The 25,704-nt window shown below is 40.0% G+C and overlaps 2 protein-coding genes across 3 annotated transcripts in view; one reads left to right on the top strand and one right to left on the bottom strand.

Annotated features, from left to right (window-relative positions):
* The window catches only part of gria4b (glutamate receptor, ionotropic, AMPA 4b), a gene marked incomplete at both ends in the record, with an annotated part of 157,975 nt that extends 151,968 nt beyond the window's left edge, over positions 1 to 6,007 (top strand). For both annotated transcript variants that reach the window (XM_080040914.1, XM_080040913.1), the window contains 2 exons: positions 3,107 to 3,244; positions 5,843 to 6,007. In XM_080040914.1, coding sequence (XP_079897040.1) covers positions 3,107 to 3,244; positions 5,843 to 6,007 — 303 coding nt within the window. The remainder of the gene's footprint in view (positions 1 to 3,106; positions 3,245 to 5,842) is intronic.
* A 6,954-nt stretch (positions 6,008 to 12,961) lies between these two features.
* usp28 (ubiquitin specific peptidase 28) overlaps positions 12,962 to 25,704 on the bottom strand; it is a gene marked incomplete at both ends in the record, with an annotated part of 32,333 nt that continues 19,590 nt past the window's right edge. The window contains 15 exons of the mRNA XM_080041601.1: positions 12,962 to 13,137; positions 13,871 to 14,069; positions 14,842 to 14,965; positions 15,377 to 15,456; positions 16,091 to 16,169; positions 17,523 to 17,701; positions 18,173 to 18,268; positions 19,263 to 19,429; positions 20,697 to 20,817; positions 21,738 to 21,880; positions 22,932 to 23,067; positions 23,396 to 23,682; positions 24,161 to 24,389; positions 25,021 to 25,091; positions 25,477 to 25,682. Of these exons, the coding sequence (XP_079897727.1) occupies positions 12,962 to 13,137; positions 13,871 to 14,069; positions 14,842 to 14,965; positions 15,377 to 15,456; positions 16,091 to 16,169; positions 17,523 to 17,701; positions 18,173 to 18,268; positions 19,263 to 19,429; positions 20,697 to 20,817; positions 21,738 to 21,880; positions 22,932 to 23,067; positions 23,396 to 23,682; positions 24,161 to 24,389; positions 25,021 to 25,091; positions 25,477 to 25,682 (2,293 nt within the window). The remainder of the gene's footprint in view (positions 13,138 to 13,870; positions 14,070 to 14,841; positions 14,966 to 15,376; positions 15,457 to 16,090; positions 16,170 to 17,522; positions 17,702 to 18,172; positions 18,269 to 19,262; positions 19,430 to 20,696; positions 20,818 to 21,737; positions 21,881 to 22,931; positions 23,068 to 23,395; positions 23,683 to 24,160; positions 24,390 to 25,020; positions 25,092 to 25,476; positions 25,683 to 25,704) is intronic.

Here is a 25,704-nt window from a genome sequence, read left to right as displayed (position 1 = left end):
GCAACAGGAGCATCTGCCGGGTCGATGATGGATGATTATTATTATATGTACTGTAGGTGTTTTAATATTGAAAGGAGAGCTACTACTGTCGAAACTAAAATATTCGCTACGTAAAAATAGATAAAATGTTAGTGAAAAAAAGAATTTCGGAGCCAAAGCCAATTATTATTAGACTGCAGGGTTTAGCCATTGCGGCCCGCGATGCCTAGATTGGCCCCCTGCCATGCCAAACCAGGCATCGTTGATTTTTTATCTATTTTTCCTGGATGGATGCACAAGCAGAATTTATGTTCGGGGTTTTAAGTTTACAGAAGTGCCACTCCACTACTGTAGTTGCATTTAGGAGGAATGCATATTTATTTTCAAGAAGAAACACATTTTGTTATTGAATTTTTTAAACTGTTGAGTTATTTTGAGTATAGTAGGCTAGTATACGTACAAGTTTTATGATTCACCCTTTACAATGCCACTTAATATTTCTCCAAGCATTAGATACATGTTCTAGAGCCAATATTTCTGTGTCGACAGTACAAGCCTCTGTGCTTTGTGTAAGAAAGGTCCCGGCAGTATGCACCCGTTCCCGGAAAGTGATGCAGCCGGTTGTGCCCTCCCCCCCTCCCAACGCAAATACGTCTGTTAGCTCGACCCCTTAACCCCTTTAATATTGTATCAATGCAATACAGCAAAGTGCACTATAACTTAACACTACTAAGCAACATGTTGTCAATGTTAAAATTATCGTTTTGTTTTGTTATTGGTTGTAGCCTGTAGTATGTTGTTTTATGAAGCAATCAAGCACTGTGCCCAAGTCGAATTATCCAACCGGCACAATAAAGTTCAACCTAACTTTAGCTAATCACCCAATTAACCCCAAAATATATCTCGCCCAATGAGCAAAGAGACATGTATAAGCGTGAAGTATGAGGGGGCCTATTTCACCGTCTGCGTCCCTTTCATAAAGAGTACCTCGCTGCTCTTATTTGGGCTTCTTCTGATTTGAATAACATAAAATAACATGTCCTATGATGTTATTTATGTTATTTCCTCCCCCCCATATACCCTACTACCCACCTACTTCCCCCAACCCCCCCTTGGTGAATTGAAGAACGCCTGTAAACCTTGCCGTATTGAAACTGAGTGAAGCAGGAGTCTTAGACAAACTGAAAAACAAATGGTGGTACGATAAAGGGGAGTGTGGACCCAAGGACTCGGGAAGTAAGGTCAGTCCCCCCCCCCCCCACCAGCCCGGGACCCTTATCCCCCCTCCCATACGCACATATAACTATACTCTTATAACCGCTGGATGTTACTGTCCTGTTACTATTAATAACTAAATGTTATTACAGCAGATACGGCTGATATAATGCACAACACAGAGGCGTAGATTTCGGGGGGGATGCAAGGGGTTACGTCCCCCCTTTAAAATGTCACAAGAGGGATCCTCAATATTAAAAAGAGGTTAAATGTGTTCCCCTAAAAAAACTATGAAAGACAACTCCAGTCTCCCCAAATTAGGTACAAATAACCATTTAGGGGGTCCGAAAAATGTATAGTATATCATTCTTACCTGTAACTATATTCTGTATTTCCCAATGATTTCAGACACCCCATAGTGGACCATTCCATCTTAATGTTGCCAGCCTTCCACCATGGTCTTATTCTAGAATAGATCTGTTGTTGATAGATATACATAGATATACCTGATTCCAGAAAAAACATCCCAAAAAAACTTGTGATTTCTATTTAATTTGCTGAAAGTTTTACAGGAGACTAAATACAAAAAGGCCAAACTATTTTGGGGACTATCCCTTACTTAAAATATCCCCTCCCCCCAAAAAAAATTAAACGAAACCTACGCCTTTGCACACAAATAATACTCTGAGAAAGAAAGACAGAGAGAGAGACAGACGGACGGACAGACAGACAGACAGACAGACAGACAGACAGACAGACTTGCAGGTAAAGACTTAGGGCCTAGCCAGAGGGACACACACAGCATGACAGATACAAAGCATGGCACAGAGCTCACAGTTTAACAGCGGCTAAAGCTATGTGATGCTACCTACAGACGAAGGATTCTTATTGGTTGTCACCTAAGGGCATGCGGAGACATTATTATAACTGGATGCCACACTAGCTGTCAGTGCTGTTGTAAGCCTGGCGGTGTTGTAGAATATTTGAATGCATTAGAAATTGATGCGCTAGGCTAGAGCATGGAAAGAGCATGTACCTTTCCACATCGGTCATGTCAACTTATTAAGATACTTATATGCAAGACACACACACACAGACACACACACATACACACAGACAGAAACATACTCACACACAGACACATACACACACACACACACACACACACACACACACACACAAATACACACACACAGACAGACACTCACACTCACACAAATACACACAGACAGAAACATACTCACACAGACACATACACACACACACACGCACACACACACACACACACACACACACAAACAGGGCTATCACCTATAAATGACACCAAGCATGACAAGCGATCGTTAAGGTAATAATAAGTTCAATGCCCCTATAAAGACGTAGGTGATATTAGAAAGGATCAGCTGTATATATTAGAATAAAAGCAGGTTCCAAGCTGAATGTCAGAACTCACAGACACCGGAGCTCTACTTAATAATGTTGCATGAATGGCTCCATACAGCTGTGCCAGACGCCAGAGGAAGAGTAGGAATTAAATGATAAGTGTGGAGTGTGTGTGTGTGTGTGTGTATGTGTTCGTGCTTGCGTGCGTGTGTCAAGCGTGTGTGTGTGTTTGTGCGTGTGTGTGTGTCAATCTGTGTTAATTTGTTTATGTGTGCATGATTCTGATGAAGTTATTATGAGATTTCTCCACATTGCCCTGTCTTACCAATTTATAAATGTCTTGAGTATTTCAATACACTTTTTGCTGCTTATGCTAAAACAACGCACGCACGCACACACACACACACACACACACACACACACACACACACACACACACGCTGCCTCTGCTAAAACCAGCGCTGACTATGTTTTCTGTGTGTGTTCTTTTCCCTCCTGTCTGTCCCAACCATCTACCCGTCGACCACAGGACAAGTCTTCCCAGGCGCTCAGTCTGAGTAACGTGGCGGGGGTCTTCTACATCCTGGTGGGGGGTCTCGGTCTGGCCATGCTGGTGGCCCTCATCGAATTCTGCTACAAGTCGCGCAACGAGGCCAAGAGAATGAAGGTGGAGGCCCTATCCCAACCCCAACCCCAACCCCTGTCCCACCCCCAAATCCAACCCCAAAACCCCCGTTATCTACCCCACAACTGCTACCCCTGCCATACAGACAACCACCACCATAGCCCCGAACCCACTACTAGCCAAAACCATAGCCCGATTCGTAGCGTCCCAAGCATCCCGAATTTAGCCGAGTTTAGCGATTGTTTCAATGGGTTTGGCAGCGACGGGGAAGCTGATAAAATGTAAATTGGGGTGTTTTTCTCGTAGAGGGTCCCACACAAGCAACAGGCCTTTGCCACCTTCCTAAAACACTGTAGCTCCCTCCACGGAGATTGTAAGTGAAAAGAAATATGTTTAAAAAAATGTGTGGTGTCATCGTGCTAGCTGTGCCATGCTAAAGCTAAGCTAAGTGAGTGAGTGTCGTGACCAGTGGCAAAATGCTTCCCACCGCTATGTCCTATCATGTGGTCATGTGGCGTCCTGACACACACACACACACACACACACACACACACACACACACACACAGACAGACACACACAGACGCATGCACGCACAGACAGACAGACACACACACACACAGACAGACACACACACACACACAGACAGACAGACACACACAGACGCACAAACGCACGCAAACGCACACACACACACACAGATAGACAGAAAGACACACACACACACACACACACAGACAGACAGATAGACACACACACACACAGACGCACAAACGCACGCAAACGCACACACACACACACACACACAGATAGACAGAAATACACACACACACGGCTACAAACGCACGCAAACGCACACACACACACACACACACACACGGCTACTAGGACCAGTGGCTAAATGCTTCCCACCTCTATGTTTTATCATGTGGCGTTCAAGCTTCACTATCAATGTGACCGGAAGTGATGTCATTGCTCTAACATGACGTCGCCGACTGAACTCCTTAGTAGCCTGTGTGGGCTGCAGACATTGGCACACGCACCCACACACACACACACACACACACACACGCACGCTTGACGCACACACACACACACTTGACACACACACACACAGACACACACACACACGCACACACACACACACACTTGACACACACACACACTTGACACACACAGACACAGACACACACACACACACACACACACACTTCAACCCTGAAAAGTACATGGTATGGACCTTAGGAATATCACTGTCCCAAGTCTGTCAGTTGCAATAGACCAGACCATCAATGTGCATCCATGGAGCAAATGTAATGAGAAAGCCGAAAACCGCCCTAAGCACACACACAGGGAGCACTAGGCTACATAATAAAACCATATTCAAACACTCTATACATGTTGAGGCGTAGGTAGACCTAAGTTAACAAACCCCTCGAGCTTAACTGATTGTATTGATGTGCGCAATTTACTCTGTATATTTCCCCTAGGCCCTTAACCAATAGCTTTTGAGATATCCTTTTCAAACTGTGCATATCTATCTCTATGTATATATATATCTGTCCAATGTGGTTATGTGTCCCCCATCGCCACTCAAACACAATGTTTCATTATGGCTTTCACTGTATGCTTAGTCAGCTTCCCTGTCCCACTTGTCTGCACCTCTCTATCACTCACTGTGTGTAATAACTCTGTCGCTAAATGGATTTACATGTTTACTCTGGGGCCGGCTTGACACTACTGAATGGCTATGAAAGGTGTTTATTGTTGACACTGTGGTTGCTAGGCTACTGTGAGTATTTAACCATAAAGCTGTGTTGTGATTTTAGAATGTTGTTTTGACAGATTGGAGTTTTAGTTCTACTGAAGTGTTTTGGAGAGAGAAGTAAATGTCAGGGGCGCCCTTAGCTCAGTTGGTAGGGCGTCCCCACCATGAGCCTCGGCCAGCAGCGGACCCGGGTTCGATTCCAGCCCGCGGTCGTTCTCTGCATGTCACTCCCCTCTCTGACCCATTTCAACTCTGTCTCTACACTATCAATAAAGCATAAAAATGAAAAGAAAAAATATTTAAAAAAAAATTAAAAAAAAATGTCAGCTGTTGAGTTAAACTGCAGTGGCTAATGAAAAACAACGATAATTGTTCCGATAAATATAAGATCACAGCGTCCTCTACAGCTTTGACAGAAAGAGATAGATTATATATAGATAGATGCAACATTATGATAGATAGGAGACTGGAGAGAAAGTAAGAAGAAAAACATGAAGCATGATCAATGAAACCAAATATATCTGAAAGATGAACACAATTTAATCTGCCTTTACTGCTGCAGAGTTTAGTTTTATATCACAGCAGTCTCAAGACTCCAATCTGAAACTGTAAAAAAAAAAAAAAATCGGATTGTTAACTCCTCCATACACAAACCTTTCCCTCTCTCTGTCTCCTCTCACAGTATAAAGCTCCAATCTGAAACTCTTAAAAAAAACATTATTTTAACATTAAAATTATCCATCTCAATACACACCTACCAAATTAGGCCTAAAACTCCAATCAATCTGCAACTGTACATTATTTTCTTATTCTCACTTCCTCCATCTCAACACACAAACCTTCCCTCTCTCTCTGTCTCCTCTCTCTCCTCAGCTGACCTTCACAGAAGCCATGAGGAACAAGGCTCGTCTGTCCATTACCGGCAGCGTGGGAGAGAACGGGCGCGTCTTGACCCCGGACTGTCCCAAAGCGGTGCACGCGGGCCCCCCTCTCCGCCAGGGCTCCGGACTGGCCCTGGTCTCCTCTGAGATGCCCTGAAAACCAAATACCTCTCAAGTGCCTTATTCCAAATAGCAAGAAGGAAGAAAAATAACAATAGTTGAACAGCGAACAACAACGAAAACAACCACAAAAACTCACCAAGGACTCAACAGGATTCACACAACCCGACAATGGTGCACCTTCAGTGGGCAACAACTACCGCTGTTAAGAGGGTATGGCTGGCTGTGGTTGGAGGATTTATCTACGTGGAAAAAGTACAGAACAAAATCGATTTTCTTTTCACTGTGGAGCGGAGCTTGAAGTGTTACGTTTGAATCAAAAGAACATCGGAATCAACTGGAGATATTCAACCGTTTTAACATCGCTCCGGTGACGGAAGAAAAAGGAATAATATCATCATAATTTATGTGATACATACAGACAACGACCAGGAAACTGTAAACTTGAAAACTTAAAAAAAAAAAAAAAAAAAAAAACGAACTGAGCGTTTTTTTTTTTTTGGTGGTGGTGGGGGTTAATAATACAAAAACTGAACCACAATCAAGATTGTTTTCGAAGTGAACGGTATTTGCTACACGGACGTTTATGAGACGGACGACTCTCGCTAAGATATCAACGAGGGACGTGTGCCGCGAAGACACAGAGGATAAAAAATATTTGTATTCATAATAGCGGACAAATTTATTCTATTGGTATTGAATATATGAGCAACACATAGGAAAACTGTGAAAATAAGTAAATAATGTATATTACGTGGAAAAACAATAATGAAGAATTTAGCTGTGTGTACATAGGGGCGACTGTGTAACATGCTTGCTTTTTAAAACAGATGTACATAGCGGATACTGTAGTGGACGGACAGACAGTTCATTTTTTTTTTTTTTATAGAAGTCATATTTAAAGATTTTATTCATTGCAATAATGAAAAAGACGATGCCACGTGGAAGGCAAAATGTGTTTTAAATTTGTTATATGTTTAATATTTAAAGGTGCAGTGTGTAATATCGGAATATTTAGTGGCATCAATAAGTGAGATTCCAGATTGCAGCGCTCCCCTTGCTAACCCCTTCCTTCGGGAGAATTGACAGAAGCTACGGTGGCCTTCAAGGACAAGAAGCTAGTTACAAAAGACGGCAAATTTTAAGGAAATAAAGAAACGACAACTTTTATTTTCAAGCACTTATTTAAAGAAAAAATTAATATTATACTTAATTTCTACCAAGAAAAATTCCAATAAATTCTACACACTGCACCTTTAACTGTCTTATATAGGAATCATTCAAGCTCTCAATGTGAAAGGTGGTATCGCCATCGGTATCGACTGCCCAAATATTCCGATACCTGTTGCATACAAATGTCATTATTAATATATTATTCAACAATGAATGTTACAGTACGTAGCTCCAACCCCCCCAACCCCTTAAAGACCTACTTCACCGGTGGAAATATGAAGGTGTATTGAACTCTGAGATCATATGTAGTATAAATGTGCAAACATTTGAGAAATCGGCTCATCCTAGCCTGAGAAAAGGCAGAAAGAGTGTTTTATGGTCTCACTGTCAAACCCTACATTTGTGACATCACACATGGTTTAAAAAATGTAGGGTTAGGATTAACCGGACAGCTGGGCCAAGGGAAGACTGAGGGAAGAAAAACCTCATTCATTATATTATAATAGCTGTTTTATAATAATAGAACGCCGGTTCAGTATGGGTGAAGTATTCCTTTAAACCACACGCCCCTCACTGTGCAGACACACGTAGACCAGAATCAAGTCTGCAGTCAAAATAACAATATACTATTTTCATTGTTTGATCTATTTTTTGTACTGAGAATAATTAAAAAGAAACTGTCCGTCTCCTGGTTTTCAAATGTCGACAGTCAAAGTATTATCTGGGTAGATCTTTTTAGAGCATTATGTATGTATGTGTGTGTGTGTGTGTGGGCGGGGGGGGGGGGGGGGGGGCGATTTGAATAATGCCATTTCGAGCTGGTGAAGCGGTTGGTATGTTTGTATGTGTGTAGCAGCCGATAGTTTAATAACGGTCGATAACGTAATAACTGCCAATAAATAACTTGAGCATTTTTCAAGTTTCAATGAAATAAAAGCCGATTATTATGAAGTAACATTTCTTTAATAAAAAACACAATCACTTTTTTAAAAATTGTATGATTTCCTTTTTCTTTTCTTTGCCGTTAAATGTCATTTATGATCATCAGAGAAAAAACGAGACTGTTTCAGAAATATTTAAAAGTTCCTCGTAGCTACTTTAAAGACCTGACCACACAAACTTAAAAAAAGTTATTTGGTTATTTGAATACATTATTGACTTTTATTACATTAAAAACTGATGAATTATTAAGTTATCGGCTGCTACAAAGTGGAATTTTCCGAGCCCTTCCTTGTTGAAAACACTGTGGACCCTCCCAGGGGGAAAGCTGGACACACTGTAGCAGAAATGTATTTTACTGAATTTGTTCCTTTCTCATTTCTTCGGGACAAACGAAAGGACAATCTACGAAAACGAAAACAAGACGCCACAACTTCAGCGAAAAGCAAAAATGGCCGACAATGCAGTTTTGGTTTTTCTAAAATGTTTTTCCTTCATTCTCTGGTTCCAGGGAAGTTTGGCAGGGGGGAGAAATACCGGCTGAAATGTGTCAGGACATAATAATAAACTTTTTGTCCTGCCGCCGTTCATCCGACGAAGAAGAAGAAGCTGAAGAAGAAGTGTAAAATGGCGTCTGATTTTGGTTCAATTGTTCATCTTTATTTTGATCTTTTTTAAGTAAAAAGAAATTTCAAATTGCAATGTGCCTTGTCTTCAGTGTGTGTATGTGTGTGTGTGTGTGGGGGGATCTAAACCTGTCCATAATACAACCTGTGGCAGCATCACGTCCACCGACATCGCTGCCACATGAACCAGAGGTGGTTTGGAATTGGTGGGACGCATGGGGGCTCTTAAAGACCTACTTCACCGGTTGGAACATGAAGGTGTATTGAACTCGGAGATCCTATGTAGTATAAATGTGCAAAAATCATCATCCTAGCCTGAGAAAAGGCAGAAAGAGTGTTTTATGGTCTCACTGTCTAACCCTACATTTTCCTTCATGTGACATCACAGTAAGGGTTAGGATTAACAGGACAGCTGGGCCAAGGGAAGACTGAGGAAAGAAAAACCTCATTCATTATATTATAATAGTGATTTTATAATGATAGAACGCTGGTTCCATATGGGTGAAGTATTCCTTTAACCTACGACTTTTACCAAATCAGCAACAAGTCTATTTCAAGCACTATCTCTGAGAAGCGTGCAACGGAGCGTCAAACCCAAATCAGACACACAAGTGCGGCGTTTAATTAAGTCTCAAAAACTTAAAGCTCCCATATTATACACTTTTCGGTACTATTATACACCATATTATATGGTCTTAGTGGTCCCTAATACGTTTTTCTTTAATTGTTTGCTGAAAAAAACTTTCAGATAATTTATTGTACTATGCTGATGTTCAGCTAATCTCACAATGGCCTATTTTTTTAAAAAGAGCTGCAGCTCCCCTCGTAAATATACAATCTTTGAGCTCCCCCCGCCCCCTGTCCGGAAGCGAAGCCAGATACGCCTCGCCCTCTGTCTGTCAGGGCCGTGGACCAATAAGAAATAGGGGTGTGGGCTGCACAGTGGAAGCTTCTGGCTTTCCAGTTTGTGAGGTCAGAAACGAGGAGAATTCTGACTGGAGTATATTGGGGGGGAGGGGTGGGGGTTTCAGAAAGGGGGAGAGTGAGAAAAGGAGAGATTGTTATTTTTTTAAATATTTTGGCAGTCTCTAGGCATACCGTGGACCCATGGATATGTTAGAACACATTTAAAAAGTGCATTTAGCATAATATGGGACCTTTAAAACAATAAAATGTAAACAATGTTTGTAGTAGTTAACTCCAGGTAATGAAGTAGGCTAGTAGTTCAAAGTCAGGTCACTGCAGGTGAATAGATAATAATGGGAGAAAATCGCGCGGCTCTCTTCCCCTGAAAGCAGCACACACAGGAAGCCACCAGCACAGAGAATGGAGCTCATAACTATCCCATGAAATAACCTTTATCCAGGTAAGTAATTCATCTTTTAATTATAATTTTACTTTTCACACATTGACACACAGCAAGCTCGCCTTATGTGGTACTTCCTTGGGCTTTTTATACTGACGGCAGCCGTGCTAATGACCAGGGCAAAATGTTTGTTGAGCACATGTTAGTATGCTCTGTTAACTATAAGCTACTTGCTGTAGTTTGGTCTGGCTTCGCGAGACTAACTATAAGCTATCTCCTCTGGCTAGCAAATAATTTTGATTATGTAGCCTACATACATTGTAAACTGTTGCTACTGTTTTCTTCCAAAAATGTAAGCTTAGCATTTTTACAGTTAAATTAATTTGTTCGTTAGCTTTCCTCTTTAAGTTAGCAATCTCAGGGAATTGTTTAAAAGGTTATGGATCCACAACGCAACAATTTAATTCCAGTCAGCTATGTGCTCAGAGGCGCTGTGGCAAATTAGTCATTTTATTTTTTGTGTACATTTTTACTTCAGTCATATATATATATATGTATAGGGGAAGGTGGGGTGATTTGTGCAACTTTTTACTCAAAGTGATTTTAAAGTGAGGCCTTGACAGTTATGTCTCCAACTCAAATATGTACATATATTTCAGGATGTTGTGCATCCCTGGCAATAAAAACTTTGGATCTGGAATAAACTGTTTAAGAAATATAGCTTTCGGAAAAAAAGTTGTCTTGACGCACAAATCACCCCACTACGTGGGGTGATTTGTGCGTCATTGTGTCACAATGACAAAGTCACCATCATCATCTTTCTGGCCATCTGAACTCTCATCAGTGGTGTCGTTAAGTGGAATTGAGATGTCACTCTCTTCTGAGCTACTGTAGACAATCACTTTCTTTTGGTGACCAGCGTATACAGCCATGCCACTGGCACAACTCTCAGAAATGTACTTTGCACTAGTTGCTCCGTGCTTGTGGAACCAACTGCCACCTGACAAATGTGATTCCCCCTACATTTCTGCCTTTAAATCAAGGCTCAAAACCCATATGTACACCCTGGTGTTTCCTCCCCATTAACTATCTTACCTCTGCACTACTATCTGTGTTTATGTGGATGTATGGGCTTTACGTCTTTTATTTTGGTTATTGTTATTGTACCTTCATTGTTTACCTACTGAATGCACTATGTACAGCACTTTGGACAGTGCAAACTGTCATAAATGTGCTTTTATAAATACATTTTACTTACTTACTTACTTATAACTCACCCAGGCCCTTGCGCACAAATCACCCCATCCCCAGAATTTTGGATAATAGGCATGATGCAGCAATTTAGGGTTGACATTGTGCTAACTATATAGACTCAAAGTGTAGCATACCAAAGCACTAAAACATGTGTCAAATGTTTTCAAACGTGTCTATAATTGTTCAGACACAATAATCAAAAAACCTTGATCATGGAAATTTTACTTTGAAAGGCAAAACACAGTTTTTTGAGCTTAAATGTGCTTATATCTTATTCCTTGTGTCTCCCTTCTTTACAGGATGAGTCAAATGGATGGCTCTTCTTAAATATGTGGTCACATTTCCAATTTCTTCCACGGTTTTCTAGAAACAAGGGGTTTTGCAACTTCCAAAATGCACAAATCACCCCACCTTCCCCTATATATAAATATATATTATTTTTTTACATCTAACTTTTTTTTTTTTTTTTACATATGACAATATGACCCCCCCAAAAAAATGAGCGAACGCACACGATCTCTGATTTATTGATGCGTAGCGTATATGTATTGACTGTTGACATGTGTGAACTTGACACCTAACATTAATTTAGTCCACATTTAAAAAAATATATATATTTATCTTCATTGTGAACCCGACAAAACAGCTATGGGCTATATAGGCTAGTTTATAAAAACCGAATTTGCCTTAATGATCTCTTACAGAACAGTCAATAATCAAAGGAGTACATTGAGTATTTAAAATATTTATTGAGTTTCATCATCACAGACTACAAGTGAAAAAGCAGTGAAATCAGCATCAATTCATGGCTGTCAGAATATCCCCATGTTACTGAAAAATCCCAATTTTCAGGATTAAATTCATCATACTACTATGCATTTGGGATTTAAATGTATGTCCCAATTCTTTCCTTTCAAAGGTTTTGTTTTACATAGTTTACAAAGAAGCATTCAAAAAGGCAATTCTGTTCAGCAGAGTGCAGTCAAACGTGCCACTTGAAAATCGAGCATACATATAGCAGTTCTACAGAAAGCACTGCCCTATGCATAATATAGTACTAAATATATCTTCCAATCTAACTTCACCTATGTAAAATTGTCCTAGAATTCTGAATTGAAAAAATACAAAGTAAATATAAAACATATATTAACAAAAAGCTCATAAACAGTATGTGTTACTATTAAGCAAGAGAACAACATTTCCTACCAATACAGTCACTTCATGTAGATTTGGCACTATTTTAATTGTGTTGTTGTTTTCAAGCAATTTTGAGATGTTTGTCTATTTTGCTTCCATAACATTTCCTCTTTCATACTAGTATAAATAAAAGGTCCAACATGTACATTTAGGTGTTTACTTGACTAAACCTTGTCTGCTTGCGTCTGTATATTTCTCCTATACAACCATCTTTAACGGACACTATCTCAACATTATTCTCTGGACCAACAATCTCAACTTCTGAAGCACTTACATCAACTAAACTTTCCATAATCATTCTCAGCACTATTCTGAAGGTTATTACAATTTCTAAGCCCCAGTCTTTCATCAGCACAGCCCTTTTATAACAACATAAACAATAGGGTATAAGCTATGCCATCCCACTATTGTTAAAAATAATCTAAAAGTTGATAAGAGGTTCAAATTAATTGCATTTTTTTGTGGTGTTGCTTTTCATTTTCATTGTCTGTCTGTTTTACTGCACAGCGACTACAGATGTTTTGTGTATGGACTCGATGACGGCTGCGAGGCGATCACACAGCTCGTGTGCGGGCGTAGGGGGGACGTTCGGAGGGTCTTTGAGCGCGATGGCTTCACCTGAACCCTCCAACACACGGGGCAAGAACTCTCCAAGCTTCACCTGCAAGGACGCTGGAAGGAGAAGGGAAAAGAAGGGAAGAGTTTATTTTATTTTATTTATTTATTTATTCAAACATGAATGCTGGAAGGAAGGGAGAGGAAGAGGAGAAATAGAGGGTTATTCTGAGTGTATTTTAGTTTAGTTTGTTAGTTTAGGTGTTGACAGAGCCATAATTAAATGTTAGAAAGTGTTTCATTTATAGTGACTGTACAATACGAGTTTGTAGCACAAACGTTTGGTAGAATTTGAAGGATCAGAATACTTCCTAAACCAACGTAATGCCATAAACTTTTGTAATATTTTTTAATTTGATAAATTAATTCATTTATCTTAATCACACCCTCCAGACAACAATAACGTTCATATAGCTGACATAGCTGTGTGTGTGTGTGTGTGTGTGTGTGCAATTTAGATTTAGATCAGCGCGCAGCAGTTAAGTTACTGTTAAACAAATAGAGCATTAAGGCTGCGGCTTCACATTAGCATTTCACTGGACAAACGTGAGTTGGCTTTTATTTTATTTATTTATTTATTTATTTATTTATTTATTTATTTATTAATTAATTAATTAATTATTCTTTCGGACAATTCCACACAATACACAATTTTCTCTTGCAAATATTCATACATCATACTTTGTGTTGTCCGAAGGGAGACGGAAGAAGCCAAAGGCTTATCAGGTCCCGCCCCCAATTTTGAAGTAACAGGAAAGTAAACGCTGAAGCAGGCAGCTGTTAATCTCACCCTCCATATCCTGCCCTAAACAGGAGCACCAGTTGCTGCGTATGGTCTCCATGGCGTCGTGGTCGTCAGGTGACAGGTGTCGGTCTCGGCTCATGAGGTGCAGACACGGGATGATGACCTCGTCCATCAGACTCACGGCCTCCGAAACGCTCTGCTCCACTCCGCTACAGAAGAGCCGCGACGCAGACGCATTCAGGGCCTGGGGGGAAGAGGTGTAGGGGATAGGAGAAATTATCGTCAACATTTTAAAACAAATGTCATGCTTTTTTTTATTGACAGGTGTTACGGCCCTGGCCTATGTTGTTAGTTTTGTTTAGTTCTTTGCTGTTTTCCTTTTGTTTTTCCTGAGTGGTTTGTGGGAGTGAGACCTCTGCGTGTGAATGAGCTTTTCTGTACAGGTGCAGGTGCTGGTGATTGGCTTCATAAGTGGCGGAAGCTGATTGGCTCACTATCAGCCTCCGGGCATTCAAAGGCTCCGCCGGAGTCACTCAGCTGGTGGCATGATTGACAGCAGCAGCACTCGCTCGCAGATTCCCGAACCATTATTATTATTTATTACGTGTTAGTTATTGTAGTTAATTATGTCCGGTAGGGGTGAGTTGCCATTTATTTTACAGAGTTTGTCTCATGTTTTCGTTCACTGTTGAGGTTCGGGGTTGCTCGTTTTTTTTGTTTTCAGAATAGGTTTTTGGCATCAACTCGCCCTGAAGCTTTGTTGTTTTTTCCTTATTGCTCAGTTGAATTTATTTTACTTTAGAAAAGTCTGTGCGTGGTGGTTTGGGGATCGGGGAGTGGGTATTTTTGCATTTGTGTTGTGTCTCTGGTTTATAACAACAGGTCAGAGAGACAGAGATGAAACTTGAGAATTTGAGTTTTACTAATTTTTTCAAAATACATGAATGAAACCTGAAACATTGTTCTTAGCATCTCTTAATAAAAATAAATCTTTGCAAAGTTGAACTTGAACTCACAGTGAGACATTTCCTCCTGTAGTTTCCGATGAGGGATTTCTCCATTCCTCGTTTCTCTCCGTTCTTCAGCAGGTTGCTGTTGGTCTCGTACGCATGAGCCAGATACGTCAGAGCCTCACGCATCCTGACACACACACACACACACAATGTAAATGATTTGAATTTATGTTTTATACAAACCCCTTTCTCCCTGTAGCCTGTGAGAACCACGGCCCTATACCTCTGTTTGAAGTGTTTAAAGATCGACTCATGTCTTTGCAGGTGAATTCTCGCTTTGGCAAATCATTCATTCGTTCTGCGCTCAAACTTTTGAATTCTTCAACGTTTTTTCTATTTACATTTTTATTGACCTGCCTCGTTGTCTTGACATGTGTTTGTACAAATCACATGTAGAGTATTAACCCTATGTAGTATTTATTTATGTATATCCTTGGTGTGTCTTGCTTTGAAATCTCACCGGGTGTGTGTGTGTGTGTGTGTGTGTGTCTGTGTGTGTGTGTGTGTCTGTGTGTGCTGGTGAATGTTGAACACTTACTTCCCATGCTGGTAGTGCTCCAGCCCTGTCAGCAGGTAAACAAACACCGTTCTGAAGAGCTTGTAGTCATCGTGCCACTGCTGTGAAACACAAACAACAACATAGTCACTTCTTCTGCTGTGTGTGCAGTTAAATTAAAGGCACAGTGTGTACTATTTGGAGTATTTTGGCAGCATCTTGTGGTGAGATTGTAGATGCCGACGCTCCCTTGCTGACCCCTTCCCTTTTTGGAGAATTTACAGAAGCTACGGTGGCCTTCAAGGACAAGAAGCTATAGTTACTAAAGATGGCATTATCCACCACTGTCCTCAATTTCTTTCAATTCTACACACTGAACCTTTAATAGATGTTGTCGATAATAAGATAAAAACTGAATATATCAAACTTAACCCTACGTTTAGACACTATTCTTATTTTACCAAACAGTTTAAAATAGTAACAAATTATTAGAAATATAGGACAGATAACTTATCACTTGTTTATATATTGTGTTATATTGTATATATTACAGTCACTGTTCGTTCATTGTTTATTGTCTAACTGTATGCACCTTATTCACCAAGACAAATTCCTTGTTGGTGTAAAACCCTTCTTGGCAATAAAATCCTTTCTGATTCTGATTCAGATAAACCCCTAAAAACACAAAAAGCGTATCACAAAAAATTACACCAATTGACCAATAACTCAGAGTTGAACCCATTTGTTAGTCAGTACCAGATATTCATCCATGTCCATGTCGTCTGGTTTGATGAGGCGTAGCTTCGTTCGGGCTTCTCTCATGATACTGATGGCCCTGTGTGAAAATAAACAACAATAGGATTGATACGAGGATAAATAAAAGTTAAATGAAATGAAAATGAAAATACATGAGCATTCAGACTATGTTGCAATGCCTGTCATGGACACTAGAGGGTGATATACACATGCATATGGTTTACTCTTTACTGTATGTCAGTGGTTCTCAAACTTTCTTTGTGATTCCCCACTTTGGAGGTGGGGATATTTTCAAGCCCCACCGGTCCCCGATCGCGCCCCACACTTTGAGAACCACTGCTGTATGTCTTCTTAATCACTGTTACAGATGTTTTTTCTGGATTGCTTAGACACACTAAAACTGTGATCCACTTGATTTTAACCTTCATCACCTTCTTATCACAGCAAAGTTATGTTTAAAAAAAATATTATTATTAATATTACAAATGTGCCTGTTTCTAAACCGTGAACTCAGATTCTATTGAAAGACTAATAACTGGTTGCACACAAAAATACAAAAATTTGATTGATTATCATGAAAACTTGGCGGGAAAATGTTTCCTTGAAAAAAGTTGTTCAGTGCAGAATGCTGAATGGTTTAGTAAATCATCATCTTTTGGGAAATCTTTTGACAATTGCCTTCCTGTATACCTATTTTTTTTCATAAATGTACCATAAACTGTATATCCCACTCACAATAAGAGACTCACAAAATTATTCAACCTTCAAAACACACCTCAAACAGTGGATAAAAGAAAACCAAGTCTGTGACCACCTTTAAACTCTTTTATTTTCTTGTGTTATTTGTGCCTTTGTCTATGTATTCTTTTTTTTAACCTGTATTTATTTGCATGCCAGGGACAACAGATGAAATCTAGCATTTTTGCTAAAATCTGGCATTTTTACAGCTGTAAATGTTACAGCTGTTCATGAATATGCACTGTCCCTAATAAATAAACAAACAAATATAAAAGGCATACATACCTCTCGTCAAAGCTATAGTAGTATAGTGGATCCTTCTCTCTCACTTATATTTCTCACTGTGTATGTGTATGTACCATAGACTGTATATAAAGTGTACGTACCTCTCAATAGCCTATCAGTATTTATATTCTTTATACATTTTGAAAACTGATCCACTATAATAAACTAATGTCTAAGGGCCATTTTTCTGTGTATGTGTAAGGTAAGACAAGGCAAGTTTATTTATTTATATAGCACAATTCAGACACAAGGCCATTCAAAGTGTTTCACAGGGGTATAAAATACATCAAGATTAAAATACATCAAGTATAGAATAGACATTAGAAAAGCGAATGAATGTGGGGCTATAACCCACTGTGCAAACCAAACAGGACTTGTTTATAGACTGTTTATTAAAGGCATAACGTACCTCTCGTCAAAGCTGAGGTTCCGGTCGGTGAACTGTTCCAGCAGCGTTCTCTCTATGATGCGTTTGGGGGCTTTGTTCTGGAAGAAGTAAACCAGAGAATGGTGCAGCCGCGGGTCGTCCTGGGGAGTCGTCTCCTCCGTAGATAGCTCGTATAAACGGGCATACTCCTCGTGGAACGCCTAGGGGGAGGAATAATCATTTTAAAAAAAACATCAAACGAGATCTCAGGAAAAGTAGAAAAATGTAAGCAGATATGTCAGCCTTTCCTCGACCATATAGCAGCGCTGAAGTGGCCTTCATGACACCTTTTATATTTCTTGCTCAACATTAACCTTTAGTATAAACAATGTCCTTAGAAAACATGTTAAGTAAAGTACGCCATGTAAGTTGTTTATTTTGTTTTGTCTTTTATGTGTGTGTTCACTTTTTTGGTTGTGTGTTTGTGTTCTGTATAGAAAATTAAAAAATATAATAAAATATAATAAAATACAATAAAATATAATAACATTGTGGGAATTTGGTCAAGGGCAAGACACTGCAGGAAAAAACATAATTTTCTGAGATTTTTTGTCTATTTTTCTTCTTTAAAAACATGCCAAAAATGCATTTTTAACACACACACACACACACACACACACAAATCCCCTTACCTTGATGAGTCCGGCCTCTGGACCTTCCGTATCGAATATTTGTCGAGCTTTGGCGATGGCCATGATGACGCCCTGCATCGCTGGAGTCAACATCATCTGAGGAGAAACAGGACTGAGTTATAGTTAAACCTGCAGTGTGTAGAATTTTGGGTTTTATTTCCTAGCAGATTTTTTAGAAAGTAATTATAATATCCATAAGTACATTTAATTTAGTGCATAATAACTGATTTTTTTTTTTAGAATTATTATTTTTTTCCTTAGAAAGGGTCTCATATATGTCCATATTTCTCCATACTTTGGACCAGGGCCTAGTGCCGCCATCATGAAAGTGTCATAGTTGGAATGTCATCAGGTGCATTGTTTAAAATTTAGAATTGTTCTTGTCCTTGAAGGCCACTGTAGCTTCTGTTATCATTCGAAAGGGGTGGAGTTACCCAGGGAGCGTTGCATTCTAGAACTTTCTTGATGATGTCATATTACACACTGCACCTTTAAGTTAAGTTAGTTTATTAGGCCACCTCTCCTCCCACCCCTAGTGAGTTATAGCACATACTAGGCAGCCAATCAAGACACAATCAAACCTACCAAAAACACTATAAAGTACAAGTGATTTATTCGTTTTAAATTTTTTAATAAATTAGCAAAAATCTCAAACAAACTCTTTCTAAGTTGTTGTCATGGGGTATTATGAGTAGAATATTGAGGAAAAAAATAAATGTAATCCAGCGTTATTCCAGAATGTACACACAGACAGAGACACGGACACACACACACATTTATTTCACATTATAGCACCCTGCACTCACCTCTCTCTCTCTTTCACACACACAAACACACCTACAGACACACACACACACAGACAAACATTTATTTCACATTATAACACACACAGACACACACACACAAACTTTTATTTTGCATTATAACACACATACACACACACACACACACACAAACATTTATTTCACATTATAACACACACACAAACACAAAGACACACACACACACCTACACACACAAACACACACACACACACACACACACACACACACACACACTCTCTCACACTCACAGACACACACACCCTCACCTCTTCATTGTACCCGTCTGCGTCGGCCCTCACGGTGATGCGGCCGACGTTTGGGATGTCGACTTCAGACACGACGTCCTCGGTCGGTCTCTGTCTGCTCCGAGCTGGGACCACTTCCTGCTCCGTCCCAGACACTTCCTGGGTAGATTCTTCTTCAGGGGTTTCTACTAAAGGGGTGTAACGATACACAAAATATTGTTACTTAGGGAGGATAGGATGGCCATTGCAAATTCTCCAATTAATAAAATACTTCATAAATAAAAGTGTAAGTTCCGCACCGCAATCAAAACAAGCCTGAACATTCAGCATATTCACGCCAGGATTTTTTCATTTTCATTTAACTTTTATTTATCCTCGAGAGACCAATTGAGGGGTGACCCTCATTTTCAATGACGTCGAGTTCAAACAAATTCCAAGGAAAAACAACAATGTATACACAATATTCAATGCAAATACATCAAATACACAACAACAGGTGAAGAGAAGAAAAAAAACTATTGAAACATTTACATAGTGGTGAAGAGTGGCAGCAATTAAAATTAAATGGGTGAAAGTACAATATAGCCTAATTAATTACATATCGCAGTTCACCACCGGAACATTTGAATTGCTTGTGTTGTGACGGTTGGGTACGATACGTGCATCGTTACATCCATAGTTGCCATAGTGGAGCGGCTAAGTGCTTATTTTCGTCAGAATCTTTCAGTTGATGATACAAGCGTGACAATTGGCATGAGCATTAGTCTCCATGGATCACTGACAAGAAAATTGTTCGAGACATTTGAAATTGTGAATTTGAAAAGTTGTCATAGTAATGTATTGGGGGTTTTTTTCATAATTTTTTTATTTTTTTTCCTTTTTTTGTCTCGGACAATTTTCTTGTGAAGTGACCCATGGAGACGGCTCATGACCATTTTCACGCTTGTATCAGGAATTGAAAGATTGTAGCACTTATCTGCTCTACTAGTACGGGAGACTGGAGTGTGGTAACTTGAGAGGGGATATGCGAAAAGACGAATTTCAATGTAACCAACCAACCATTGACTAATAAAGTAACTTAACTTAAACCTGCAGTGTGTAGAATTTTGGGTTTTATTTCCTAGCAGATTTTGTAGAAAGTAATTATAAATATCCATAAGTACGTTTCATTTAGTGCATAATAGCTGAACATTTTTATTTTATTTATTTTTTTCCCTTAGAAAGGGTCTCATATATGTCCATATTTCTGCATATTTTGGACCAAGGCCTAGTGCCGCCATCTTGAAAGTGTCATAGTTGGAATGTCATCAGGTGCATCGTTTAAAATTCTGAATTGTTCTTGTCCTTGAAGGCCACTGTAGCTTCTGTTGTTATTCGAAAGGGTTGGGGTTGCATTCTAGAACTTTGTAGAACTTTCTTGATGATGTCATATTACACACTGCACTTTTAACTCACCTTCAGCTCTCGGGGCCAGGTCTGCTGTTACCGACGGTGATGTGTCACTCTTCTCAATCGGAACGTTGGGAGGTTCCGATGTTGTTGCCTGGTTACTAAGATCTGCTTCAGGGACAGGAGTCTGACAAGAGAAAGAATTTGAATAAGATTTAATATTTTCAAAGAAGCTTTATTTTCATTGCCACGAAATGTAGTAGAAATGCAGGGAAACTAAATACCATTTACACTACACTTCCAAATTGAAAACATAGAAACACAGAGGACATACAGCTCTGGAAAAAATTAAGAGACGACTCCAAATGTTCATTGTCTCTCGTATTACTATGTAAAAGTATATGTTTGAGTTGAATGAACGTTTTGGTTTTATACTACAAACTACTGACAACATTTCTACCAAATTCCCCCCAAGAAATTGTCATTAAAGAGCATTTCCATTGAGTAATGTAGAGATGAAGATTGAAGAAAAATCCAGACTGGTCTCTTAATTTTTTCCGGAGCTGTAAGTACAGTTATACTTACTCACTTACCTTTACCCCATCAGTACATTTCCGTCCACCCGGCCTGACCTTAAAGCCCGGCTCTGTGTTGCTATCTATGTTAAGTGGTGAAATAAGATCCCTGACCCAGATTTACCCACGTTATTTTAGTGGTCTGGAATGTGTGACCCATATTTAACAGTAGGGGGTGAGTGGGGGTGACAGCAGGCAAGGTTTTTCCTGCATAGAGACATTTTTAGAGTCCCCCAAAGATATTTTTTCCAGCGCCAAAGGAAAATCACCAGTGCTAAGATTATAAAAATGTAAATTTCTTTTTTTTAAATGGCTACTTAAAACCTTTCCAAATGTGTTTCTAGTTGAGCCCAATTCAACGAAAATGTGTCCGTCTAGTCACCCCCAGGGCAAAGAATGATATTTTTGTATAGTTTTTCCAAAGGGGGCGCTAGAATTAACAAAAGTGTCAATGTGGTCACCCCCCTAAAGGCAGTACGCACACACACACACACACACACACACACACACAGGGAGTCATGAACTTGCCCACCTGACTCTGAATCTCCTTCTCGGCTTGTGTGGCGCTCTGGCTTGTTGCCATGGTGTCAGTGACTGTTGCACTGCTGCTGTCGTCAGGGTGACAGCCAGACGTCTCCAATGGCGATGGCGACAGTGAAGTTAACTCTGATTCTTCTAGTCCAAAAAACAAGAAATACGCAAAATATTAATTTAAAACATAAGAACACAGAAATATGTACTCAAATATAACGCCATAGTACAGTGTGAGCTTCATGATGCTACTGAGATATAATGTACTAGCATGACTTAGCATATATAGCAAATCATAGCAGTTTTATAACCTAATAAAAGCATAAACAAATCCTATTAATGAGTAAAATATTCCTCAGAAATGAATGACCACATCTTAAACAATAGGAATCTACTCACAGGCAATGCTTACGATGGGGCAAATCAGAGGATTGCAACGGATTGATACACCATGCGGCTTGGCTGAAATCTCTACTGACAACTGGTGTAATTTCTAAGACATGTGGGCCTACTTCCTGGTTTAATAATAGACTGCAGTACCACACTTAACCACAGAGGGCGCTAATGTGGCCGAAATTAAACCGACTGTCCAGGGGGCAGAACACTCTCCACCTGTTTTGCCATCTGCAAGGACACTGGAAGGCCTTGAGAAAGCTTGACAGCTGTGTGAGGGGCTGTGTTCGAAAAGCCTCCCTCCTACATACTCAACATGTGTACACTACATACTGTCTACTTAACCGTCAATTGTGTATGCGATGCTCGTCGGACCGTTTACAATGAAGTATACAGAAGCAATAAATAATAAAAAAAACACCTTTCGTGTCGTTTGAAAAGACGTAATACACAAAATATTCCCAGAAGTAAGTACTAATCTGGGCATCCTGGTTTTTATCCAATCAGGAGACAGAGCGCTATAAAGAGGCGTGGTCTCTGTGCCCGGTGAACGATGACTCACTGCTCTCCATCGCGGCACTATCTGACGAAGACGGCTGTCTGTGTGTTGATGTGGTGGTGACGTAGGGACGAGGGAGGGGACTGCTAACTGCTAGTCACTGACAGGACGTTAGCTAAAAGGACCAAATCACTTACTGAACCTTTAATGTGTGTTTACTGTTTATCTAAATCTTGACTGATTCTATTGTCTATAAGTTGGAAAACGACCAAAATAAATTAAACAAAACAAAACTCAACAAACCTTCATGTTTCTCTGTGGGCTCTGTCTCTTTCTCTTTCTCTCCCTCCGGCTCTGGTTGTGATTCTGAAGTCGCTTCGACCTCTGGTTCTTCTGTGGAGGGTCCGGCTACATCCGTAAGCTCCACTCCATCCTCCCTCTGTATTAAGGGGTTAGAGTTATGGTTATGAGGTTAACACACGTAATAAAACAAACTTAGTTGCCTGAATTTTACAAATTGGCCATTAGAGGCATACTAAGCATTCCTAACCCTACATTTTCCCATGCGTGATGTCACACATGGGAAATGTAGGATAAGACAGTGAGACCATAAAACACTCTTTCTGCCTTTTCTCAGGCTAGGATGAACCGATTTTTAAAATGTTGGCACATGTATACTACACAGGATCTCAGAGTTCAATACACCTTCATATTTCCACCAGTGAAGTAGGTCTTTAATTTACTTTTAAATGTAATTTTAAACTTACCTGAGATGCTTCCTCTGTTTGTGGCCCACCATCCTCACTGTGTGTTATGGGGTCATGGCGGTCAGTCTCAGGGTTTGGGTTAGGGTCAGGGTTTGGGTTTTGAGGGTCTGCGGAGGCGGTGGTGGCCGTAGATTCGCCCTGCGGTGCAGCGTTCTGGCTGAACTGCTCCTGCCACTCGCTCAGCTCCTGCTGGAACCAGCGATTGTCTTCGTTGACGTAACGTCTCAGGACGGACGGCAGAGAGTCCAGACCGTGAAGCACCTGGCCCGTCTCATCGTCTGTGGTGTCTGTTTATAAACCGCCGTTAAAAATACTTAAAGGAATACTTCACCCATACGGAACCAGCGTTCTATCAATATAAAATCGCTATTATAATATAATGAATGAGGTTTTTCTTCCCTCAGTCTTCCCTTGGCCCAGCTGTCCTGTTAATGCTAACCCTACATTTTTCCATGTGTGATGTCACGCATGGGAAAATGTAGGGTTATACAGTGAGACCATAAAACACTCTTTCTGCCTTTTCTCAGGCTAGGATGAACCGATTTCTAAAATGTTTGCATGAATACTTTGGCCGTTAAGAAATACTTAAAGAATAACAGTAACATTAAAATTATAGTGTTGGTTTAATTCAAGCCATTGCAAAACAATTGACACACTATAGCTTTAACACAGATCCTTAATACTGTTGCCCAATAAGAACATTATTTATTATTGATGCAGATAGACAGACAGACAGACAGACAGACAGATGAATCCCCTCTCTACCTGTGATGAGTTGTGGTAGCCTGTCGTCTATGTACATCAGACAGTAGGCGCTCGCGTTGGTCATGCCTCCAAAGCTCTCCCTCTCCAGCTCCTCCCAGGTGGACTCGGTGATGCACATGTCGTTGTATTTCATCCAGCGCTGGTTGGCGTGATCGTAGATATACGCCCAGTAATGACCCGCGGACGCCTGGCCCTCGTGCACAAGCACTGCATGGAGTCTGTATGGCACCTATTGAGATAAGTGGGAGTTTTTAATAAAAAAATTTAAATAATATTTTTTTTTTCATACACAATACATGAAAAATGAAATGTTAAATGGACTTGACTTATATAGCGCTTTATTAGCCAATTTTCTCAGCCCCGAAGCGCTTTACATTTCTCACCACATTCACCCATTTATACACACTGCATGGAGTCTGTACGGCACCTATATTATATAAGATTAGTTTTTGAATTTCTTTATTTTCTTTATTAAAGACTTAATATTTTTCAAAGACATACACACATGACATGTATAATGCCGACGGTTTTTGAATTAATAAAAAATGTAATCAATCTTTCAATTTGTGATACAAGCGTGAAAATTGGCACGAGCAGTCTCCATCGGTCACTTGACAAGAAAATTGTCCGAGACAAAAATTAAAAAAAAAAATATATATATATAGGCCTACTATGTGAAAAAAACCCAATACATTTTTATGAGAAATTTACGAATTCACAATTTCAAATGTCTCAGACAATTTTCTTGTCAGTGACCCATGGAGACTGCTGATGCCAGTTTACACGCCTGTATCATCAACTGAAAGATTCTGACGAACATAAGCACTGACTAGTCAAAGTGAGATGAGTTTACGTCTTACCTGGCAGAGGTTGTTGTCTGTGTACATTCCCTCCAGCATCTGACTGAGCCTGTCAATGCTCGCCTTCAGCTCTGACACACACACACACACACACACACACACACACACACACACACACACACACACACACACACACACACGCACACACACACAAAACAAAAAAAGACACAAATAAGAATGTTATTCTTCCAAATTAATTTATTTCATAATTTTTGTTACTCTTTTTGGGAGACATTTTGGGAGAGCAAGGTAAAATGTGTGCATTCAACTCAGAACAGCAAGAATCACTCATGTACATTTGCTTCAAATAAGCCAAATTACAAAGTGCCACGTGTTTAAAAAAGTGCTAGATGTAGGGGTAACATGTAAGTGCAATTATTTTAGTTTTTTTTTACATATATATTTTTTTACGTCAAAATTGAAACAGTGAAAGTATGAGTGCGTGCGTCAGAATACCAATGATGTCGTTCTCCACTTCAGTCCTCCAGCGCTGCAGACACGTCTTGACGTAGTGCAGTTCCTCGTCTGTGACGCTGTGCGGGGCGGGGTGGGGGGGGCAGTCGACGGGGGGACGGTGCTGCGTGAACGGCTTGTAGATCGGGGTTCGCTGGCAACTGGAAACACTGGACGCAAGACCCTCCGAATCTGGGTCTGCACTGTCACTGTAAAGTCAAGGAATGCATT

The sequence above is a fragment of the Ammodytes marinus genome (genome assembly GCF_949987685.1).
Source record: "Ammodytes marinus genome assembly, chromosome: 14".
Lineage (NCBI taxonomy): Eukaryota > Metazoa > Chordata > Actinopteri > Uranoscopiformes > Ammodytidae > Ammodytes > Ammodytes marinus.
Note: the sequence above shows the minus strand (reverse complement) of the source record. Positions and strands in the feature narration are given on the sequence as shown.